Source organism: Tursiops truncatus, chromosome 2 (genome assembly GCF_011762595.2).
Source record: "Tursiops truncatus isolate mTurTru1 chromosome 2, mTurTru1.mat.Y, whole genome shotgun sequence".
Classification (NCBI taxonomy): Eukaryota; Metazoa; Chordata; class Mammalia; order Artiodactyla; family Delphinidae; genus Tursiops; species Tursiops truncatus.
The window spans coordinates 144,433,883-144,443,315 of NC_047035.1; the positions used below are offsets into that span (position 1 = coordinate 144,433,883).

Below are 9,433 nucleotides of genomic sequence, written 5' to 3' on the forward strand. Positions count from 1 at the left end.
CCAGCCAACAACATGTGGCTGAGGGCTAACTACGTTCGGCAGTAAAATGCGGTCGCCAGCTCTTTGGGGGCCAGTCCCAGTTTTGCCCGTCCGTCTCTGACGGGCTCATCTGCACTTTTGTCTTTAGCTTGACTAGGATGCCCACGGAAGGAACGCAGGGGCCGGGCTCTCACTGCTAGCTGCTGCCATGAAAGCCCTTCCCGTCTGTTCCCGTCAGTGGAGGGTGGGAACAGCTCTGGAGGGGCGAGTCTGCCAGCGGACCAGCAGGTCACCACGCAGCCACCTCCAAACGGGGGGAGCATCCGTCTATCTACGTGGATATGATGGATCCAGAGTCCTGGAGTTCCAGAGTCTCAGGGGCTCCATCTTTATTTTCTGTCTGTGGCCCCAGAGCAAAGCCCAGTCTCTTGCTAATGAGACAACAGAGCAGGGAGTATCCAGGAGGCAGAAAGCAAGACTGGACCCCGAGTCCCACCCACACTGCCCACACATTGCCAAAAAAAAAAAAGAAAAAAAAAATTTTTTTTTCCATAACCTGAGTACCTGATTTCCCTGCACCCCATGCCAGCGCCGAGACCTATAAGAGAGAGCAGCCCATCCCACGGCTGCGACGGGGTGAAGGAGAGGGCTGACCCGTGCCGTCACCGCCCGTTTCCTGGGGTCAGGTGGAGCGCCCCTCGGGCAGCTGCATCTCGCTTTGTCGCCGGTACCAGTTAATTTCTTTCATCCCCCTTGACATCAGCAGGAATTTCTTGGTAGAAACATCAAGTGCGGGGGCCCCAAACAACCACAGACGAGATCCAGCTGTCAGGTGTCACCCCGTCTAGGCCTGCCCGAACGCCAGGAGCAGCTTTTAGGATGGGGGACGGGGCACTTTTCTTTCTCTCCCTGAAACGTCAGACACAGGCATGGCGGGGCTCTGCCGAAAGAGGAAGCGCCCCCCCACACACAATTTCAGCCTTGTTGGCCCCGCCCTGATCCAGGGCAAGGCTGGATCCCTCCTGACAGGGGCCAGATGCCCACATGGAAAGTTCAGAGCTAGCCATAGGTTGGGTGTTTTGTCTACACGAAGCCCCTACCATGCTCCCCTGCTCGCTCAGATGCTCAGCACGGTCTGTCTCCATGCAGTGGGGCCCTTTGGGGGCCCTCCACCAGCCCCGTGTGCCCCACACCTGTCCCCACCGCCCCCTACACTGGCCACTCCAGCAGCCCCATATATTTACCTACGTGGCTCTGGATTTGGGTTGGTTGGGTGTGCGTGTGTGTGCGTGTGTGTGTGTACATGGTTGAATTAAGAGTGGTGTTCCCTGGACCCCTCACCGTGAAGGTAGTAAACAGGAACAGAGTTTGGTGCTGGGGCTGGCAGTGCCACTTGCCGTGACTAAATTGCCCGTCCATCACCTTTCCACTACTGGATCAGAAACCCCAGTAAACACCTCAGGGAGATCCACCTCCCTGGGAGACCAGAGGACTCCCAGACTTTTTTCACTGGTCTGGGTGGTCAGAGCCCCTGTGAGGCATCCGGAAACACCCTGCGTTCTTCAGTCATTCACAGGCAGCAAGCAGCACCCAGCCTCCCCTTCTGCCTCTATCTGAGATAAGAGGTCCTTTGAGCTCTGCGGGCTACCTGGTTCCCATTAAGGGCAGGGGGAGTGCGGCGCCCCCCAGAACCTGCCGGTCAGCACAGTGCCTCAGCCGTCCAGCTCCAGAGCGGCTGCTCAGACCTTTGAACTCTTTCTCCATCAGATCCACCAGCCTGTGCTCCAGACTTGGAGTTTGACGGAAAGGAAGTGAAAAGCCAGGCATGTAGAAGTCATGGACTATAATGGCCAGAAGGACCCAGAGAGGTCTGCCAGTGACCAGTATGATTCTTGCTTTTTTTTCTTTTTCACAACTCACAGTAAAAAAAAAAAAAAAAAAAAATTGCATTTGACAGTGTGACCCTATATACAAATGTATATATGCATAACAGCAACAAAAATTTCACAAAGCAGTTTTAGTCCATGCAATGAACCCAGATATCACCTATTCTCTCTTTTTTTTAATTTAAAAAAAATCTGGTCAACACTCACCAAATTGGTTTCAACACCCATGAAAGGGTGAAGACCGACAGTTCAAAAAACATTTCTCCTGCTCACTGTTTCCCAAACTCCAAGCATCCACTTCCTTCAAGACTTTGCCGTATCCGTGTGTCAGCTATATTTGCATTTACTTAATGGTCTCCTTTAAATTAACTCACTATTTCCCAGAAATACATTTAAATGAGAAGGAAAACTCTATACAGCAAATGGGAAACCAGCGTATTTGCCATAAATACACAGGTTACCATAAAAAATAAATACAGTGAAATCAAAATAATATTATTAAATTCCGGCCAGATCCTGGTGTTTCCTGAGTGAGACCTGTTACTATTTGTTCAAAAAGAAAAATAGAGGAAAACGGCACGTGTTAGAAAGTGTCAAAGCTATGCTGTCACCAAATGAGCTCTCTCCTTGAAGGGGGGGGGGAGAGGGGAATGAAAATCTAATGTTTCTTATCATATGAATCAATTTATTTGAACAGTGTCTGGGCATCACCTAAAATCAACTCTCAAATCACTTAAACTTGTCTTAGCTAACATCAGTTCTCTGGTACGAGGGGAACCTGAGGACCAGAGAGGGAAAGAACTGGCCTAGGGTCACACAGCAAGCAGGCAAGGGACAGAGGCCAGGTTTCTGTTCTTGCTCTACCATCCTCCCTGCCTCCCCTTCCTCTGGAGTGGCAGGACTGTCACAAGGAGACAAAGGTGAGATGGGCTAGAAAGGCGGGTCCCTGTACCTGTGTGCTGAGCTGAGAGAAGGCTCCGGAACACTGTTTGAGGAGTCCCCTGGGTGAACTATCTGGAGCTCTGCCAGAGGAGAGTGACCACTGGACCCATCACAGAGTCACCCCCTTAACCTAGCACCCCACCCAGAGGCACCAGAACAAGTTGTGCAGGAACAGTAACAGGAGCCCCTGCTTCAGAGCCACAGATCAGAGAGGTCCGGCCCATACTGCAGAGTACCATCCCCACGAAGGCCATCCCCCAGGAGCCACCGGTCCTGGGAGCCGTCTCACCCAGCGCCCCCGCCCAGAAGCCGAATCCAGGATGGTGATCTCAGAGGGCAAGGGTTCCCTGAGCTGGCAGCCCAGGGCTTGGGTGGGCAGAGATTCCAGTGGGGAAGAAGTAAAGGGAGAGAAGTCTTGGGGAAAGAAAGAGACAAGGGGCTCGGTGGGGTGGCTGGTGGTGACTGGCAGGAAAGGGCACGGTGCTGTGAAGCCCCCCGGGATGTGATTCTAGGGCGGGATCGGGATGGAGAGTTTCAGGGGAGAGACAGAAAGGAAAGGCGAGCTGGGAGGGGGCTGGCGGCCAAGCCCCAGGGCTCCATCTGGGAGGGAGAGCGGAGAGGTAGAGGAGGGCCTTCTGGCTTGGGATGGGAGGGGTGATTGATTGAGACGCCCCAGGCCCCAGCAGGCACCATGTCACCCCCACCACCCCGGAGGACTGACCCTCACACCCAGCTGGCAATCCGAGCCCCAAGAGGGGCTATTACTCTCGGCGAATAGAAATCCCTTTCCCTCCAGCAAAGCGAGAGATGCATGCGGGGTGTTCTGTTCTTGGTAGAGACTCGAGTTTTTAAGTGAAAAACTTCTGTTAACGCCATTTGCTTCAAAGTTGTGACCCACCCTGTGTCCCTTACCTGGGGATGTACCTCACTGACCTGGCCTTCATCGAAGAGGGGACGCCCAACTACACGGAGGACGGCCTGGTCAACTTCTCCAAGATGAGAATGGTGCGTTCCCCACAGCAGAGCGGGGCAGGGGTGGGGGGAACATCAAAACCCAGACCCAAGCCCCGGGCTCACCGAGCTGTGCCCGACAGTCCTGGCCGACTGGACACGGCACACGCACTGGGGAGCCTGAACCCGGCTTCTCCAGTAAGAACAGTCACTTCCTCAAACGAGCAGCTAGCATCTGGCAGGCCCGGAGCCAGCTCTACCTGCATCTCCTCCTTTAATGCCCACAGTCTGAGGGGTGGGTGCTCTTATTATTCTCCACCTTACAGGTGAGCAGGCTGAGGCTTGGAGTCATCAATGACCAGCCCAAGGTCACCCCTAAGGAAAAGGCAGAGCCGGGTCTGGGGCCCAAGCCTGTCAGACTCCAAAGCCTGCCCCTTTATTCGCACCCCATCCATTACTGTTCAGATAAGCACTTGCGTTATGTGGCCGCAGCAAAGTCATTTCTGCAGCACCTCCTAAGCAAGTAGGTTTCCAGTTTCCCCAGAGGAGTCTAGACCCTGAGAGGGGAGATGAGGATCCTTCCAGCAGGGAGCCTGCTTTCCAGCCAACCTTCTCGTCTTCTCACTCCAACTAGAGAGCCTCTATTTGTATCGGTTCTGTGTCATGGGGTTCCTCCCGAGATTTTGTTCAATAGGTAAGGTTTCTCTGTCAAAGGCAAGTTGGCAGCACTGACCTGGGAACAGGATGGGGGAGCCCCTTGGTGTGGTCTTGCACGTGGTGGGCACGTAGAAAGTGGCAGAGGCCTTTAGCTGTTGCTGGAATTGAGGGGGGCTGTTTTAGGATGTTGGATAAGCCAGCACCACTGATCAAATGATATGTTTTTCTCTTAATCACATAGTATAATTAGCCTATAGATTCTTTTTTTTTAGCAACAGAAATCACTCATTTATTTTCATTACTCAGAGAAAATGATTGGTAATTTTCTTTTACTGTATTATCTCTGAGTCTTTAAAACAATTCTTTCTTCATCATCTATCATGTGACCCTACTAAATACACTTTTTACCTTTCAGAATATGCATCTTTTTTATTGAAGTATAGTTCATTTACAATATTGTGATAGTTTCAGGTATATGACATAGTAATGCAGTATTTTTATAGATTATGTGACTGGATAAAGAAGATGTGGTGTATACACACACACACACACACACACACACACACGGAGAAAGAGGAATGTTATTCAGCCATAAAAAAGAAGGAAATTCTAAGAGGTACAAACTATTGCTTTGGCCAAAAAGTTCGTTCGGTTACTGAATACGTTGTTCAGTAAAGTTCTTGGTAAAAATGAAAAATGTGTCTTTACTTGAAACCTAACGAACTTTTTCGCCAACCCAATATTATGTATAAAATAAGCTACAAGGTTATGTTGTACAACACGGGGCATATAGCCAATATTTTATAACAGCTATAAGTGGAGTATAACCTTCAAAAATTGTGAATCACTATATTGTGCAGCTGGTAACATATAATATTGTACATCAACTATAGTTCAATAAATAAATCAATTGCATGAAATTCTGCCATTTGCAACAATGTGGATGGACCTAGAGGGTATTATACTTAGTGAAATAAGTCAGAGAAGGACAAATACTCTATGTCATAACTTATAACCTGTAGACATATAGATTCTTACCAAGTGTCAGCCTTTGAGGCAGGTGGCTGGTTTAAAGAAACTCTCGCTGCCTCAGTGGGGTCTCCCAGGAGGTGAATTAAGAGGCTGACTGCAGACATGTCTGTGGATGTCCCTTCTGTTGTGTGGCATGGGTTGGGGGGAGGGGGTTTGGGGGAGGGGGTACTAAGAGAAAACTGTCTTCCAAACCCCTCCTTCCTTCCCGCAGATATCCCATATCATCCGAGAGATTCGCCAGTTTCAACAAACTGCGTACAAGATAGAGCACCAGGCAAAGGTAAGCCGGCAGCTTTTTCGGTCACTTCCGCTTTTTCACAAGGGCTCTGGCTGCACTGCCTTCCTCCCTGCCTTTTCCGCTCCACACCCAACCACTTTCTGCCCCGGAGTTCCCTGGGCCCTCTCTTTTCGGAAATCCTTCTTGTCCCCTGTCCCCTGACCCGCCCTGAGTTCCCCCGCCTTTGGACTGCGCTTGTGCTAATCTTTCAGCTCCTGTCTGATTTTTACCTGCCATGGGATGGTTTATAATCATGTCTGACCCCCCCTGAGGCAGGAGAGGCAGTGTTTATCATATCTTTTCGAACTGCTCACCAGTTTCAAAACTCACAGCTAGAAAGGGCACACAGCAAAAAGTCCCCCAGCCTCCAAGTTCCCCTCCCAAAGCCAACCGTATCATCCATTTTTTGTGTGTGTATGCAAACACACCCCAACTTTTTTTTTACTATAATGTCTACTGTAGCATACTATACATTGCTCCAGCATCATTCCTTCTTCCCTTAATAACATATCTTGGAGATATTTCCCGTTGAGGCAGAGGCATTCTCCTTCTTCCTTACGGCTGCAGAGAAATTCAGGTATTTATTCGATCCTCTATCCTGATGGACATTTAGGTTGTTTCAGTCTTTTGCTGCTATAGGCAAGGTGGGGGAGAAAACACCTTGTACATTCGGGAATCAGAGGGTGCTGTGAGAGTGTGAATCCAGGGGCCTGTACTGGGGTTGGGGGACAGGGCCCATCTGAGAAGCACAGAGACCGCAGACGGCAGCTATGAGTAGCCTCAGACAAGCCTGAACCAGGTGGGACTGTGGGCTTCTAGAAGGATCTGGAGCCGTGTCCTAAGGAGAGTGGGAAGCCCTGAAAGGAGCTTACAGGACTGGATTAATACGCATTTTTTAAAAGGTGGTGGGGCTGTATGGAGAGAGGTTGGCATGTTAGTCTCATTTCACTACTCAAACCCTGTGCTGTTAGCCCCATTTTACAGTTAAAATAACTGGGACTTGCTAATCCAGACTCTGGCTCCGAATCCTATGACTTTTTTACGCTGCCCAGAGATGTACTTGCTTTCCATCCAGCTTCTTAACCTCCTAGTTTGAAGTTCACAAAAGATATCCAGCTCCAGACACACTCCTGAACATACCAGAAAATCAAGCTCTTAGTATTTTTCCCTTCTACCTTCCTTTGTGATAGACTTGCCCTGTTTCCTGCCATGTTCCGTGAACTCACTATCTGTCTTATAGCTGACAGCCACAAAGAGAAGAAAAATCAGTGGGTGAACCAATTGTGCCACTTTTTCCTTGTTCGCTCATTCGCTCAAGTATTTACTGAGCATGTACTGTGTGCCAGGCACTGTATTAGGCCTTGGCCCCTTCTTAAACTAGCCCTCGAGCTCCAGAGGCAATACAAATACATGTTGCTGCCCTTTAGACTCTTTTCCTTAACAGCTTTGCAGTGGTGGTGTTTGCTGCCAGTCTCCTGCTAAAGCAAAATTTTTAGGGAAACAAATGCTCATGACGGAGGAAACTAACTAACCAGTCTGCTGATTCCCAGAGTGTTTGGGAGGGTTGAGATTTTGTGCTCTAGAAAGGACTGTTCACAGGAAGCTGCTAGCTATTTATAAAAGTCTGGTCTATTTCACATGGCTATAAAATCACCACATCTTTATCAGTGGCTATGAGTTAATCTAGACCGTGGTAGCTGAGATTGTCTTCCTCGAGGTGCTGGGTGAGAGCCACTCATCAGACACAATAATCATTTCATCTGTGACTGGTGATCAGCGTCGCAGGAAGCCGGTTCCGTCCCTCACAGTAGCAGAGGGTCCATTAGCAAAGACGCTCGCAACAAAGACTTGATTTTTCTCAAGCAGCTCAGATGATTCCCAATTACGTGCTAAGAAATATAATGTGTTTTCTTCTTTCTGCTCTGAGTTTCTGTGGAAAAACATGAACCTCCGGCTCCAAACAACTGACAAGTCAATGAGCCTGGGAAGATGCTTTTCGAAGGGCGGGTGGGGTTTGCCTGTGAGATCTGGGCTCTGATCTCTCATCGTACACTGAACACACAGGAATCCAGCAAAACACTTGAGAGCAGTGTGACGTGGGGAGGGAGGAGGAAGGAGAGTGATTGAGTCCACGAGGTGACTCTTCCTGATTTTCCACTCTGAGATTTTGCCCTGGAGTGAGCCCCATGAGACGAAAGCCTCCTTAGACGGCCTCAGTTTCCACTGTCTTCTCTTGGGTGAATCTCTCTCGGTGTTACAAAACCTGGTGTTTAACTACGTTTTTCCAACATACAGAAACATTGAAAGAATTGTGAACACCCGTACATCCACTACCTAGATGCTACAATTAACGTTTTAGATATGTAGATAGAGATGTTTTTTTAATATGAGCCCCAAATATTTCACCTAATGTTCAACCAAAGAAACGGTGGTCAAGAGTAATTTTGACTATATGTGATTTTATATTACTGTGAAGACAAAAAAGGCAAAAAATAATACTAAGAAACAGCACTGCTTAATGCACCTTTGCCTCATGTGCAAGCCTGGCACCCCTCCCCGCCTCCACCCTAGTGCCTGATTCCCGGGAGACACCCGACGTCCACGTAGTATTATGGAGGTCCCATCGCCCTGCCATTCCTTTTTCTCTTTTCCTTTTCTCAGGTAACCCAATATTTACTGGACCAATCTTTTGTAATGGACGAAGAAAGTCTCTACAAGTGTTCTCTCCGAATAGAACCAAAACTCCCCACCTGAAGCTGTACCCAGCCCACCGCCATGGACACATGCTATATGATATTGTACATAGTCGTTTGGTTTCTCTGGGTTTTCTTCTTTAGTATGTGCTTCTCCAAGAATACAAATCCGTTCTTGTTCTTAGATTCCTGTAGAACCAAAATATGAATCTCTGCACCGGTTAGGACTTGGTCCACGCACCCCATCCCTCGTTTCCTGCAGTGCCTGTTTCTCTGAAACAATTGTACTCTTAGTCTGTTCTTCCCAGCCCCTCACTCTCCCCCAAAGGGAAAACAGAATCCGTGCATACACGAATCTTTGGCACCAGTCCTGCTTCTGTCCGTCCCCAGCCCAGGCCCCTGGGTTGAGCTGGCCACACAGCATCCTCTGGCATGTTCCATGTAGCTGTTATAACAGGGTGGGGGGTAGGGGGGAGGCGGGAGGGGGAACCGTACCCTGAAGTCCAGTCATCGACGAATCTTCCCGCTGACGGTGATGCCAATTTCCAAAGCAGCTTTTTCAGCCAAAATCGCAGGTCTCAAAACTCCGTGTCTCCCAGTGACCTGGAGAGAAAGGAGTCCTGTCCGCTGAGAACCACGCCCTGCGACACTGAGGCCACCACCTCGTTCAGGCACTACGTCGCTCCTGGCTCTGAGAATAAACCCAGGTAGCGTGACTAGCAGTCTCGATAACCCTGGACAAGGCCCTGGAACTTCCTGAGGAAAACAGAATCACAACACAAAGTCATGTCGACTTCTGCCGACGGCTGCCCAGCATTCACTGCGAGTCGGGAACACACAAGAATGTCACTTTTCCTCTATGAGCTGCCTAACGGTCACTACAAGCTTACGTTGAGTTGCTCCAAGTCTGTATGCCTTGTGAAAAAAATAGTACCACACTGTAGAATTAGGAAATCAATAACCAAGTGTTTTTATTGCATATACTGTAGTCCTGTCTAAATGCCTTCTAGCAGGAA

The 9,433-nt window shown here is 49.2% G+C and overlaps 1 protein-coding gene across 1 annotated transcript in view; it reads left to right on the forward strand.

Moving 5' to 3' along the window:
* Nucleotides 1-8,857, forward strand: part of RASGRF1 (Ras protein specific guanine nucleotide releasing factor 1) — a 103,769-nt gene extending 94,912 nt beyond the window's left edge. The window contains exons 25-27 of the mRNA XM_033852649.2: nucleotides 3,695-3,812; nucleotides 5,659-5,727; nucleotides 8,386-8,857. Of these exons, the coding sequence (XP_033708540.1) occupies nucleotides 3,695-3,812; nucleotides 5,659-5,727; nucleotides 8,386-8,478 (280 nt within the window). The 3' untranslated portion in view covers nucleotides 8,479-8,857. The remainder of the gene's footprint in view (nucleotides 1-3,694; nucleotides 3,813-5,658; nucleotides 5,728-8,385) is intronic.
* Nucleotides 8,858-9,433: the final 576 nt, after the last annotated feature.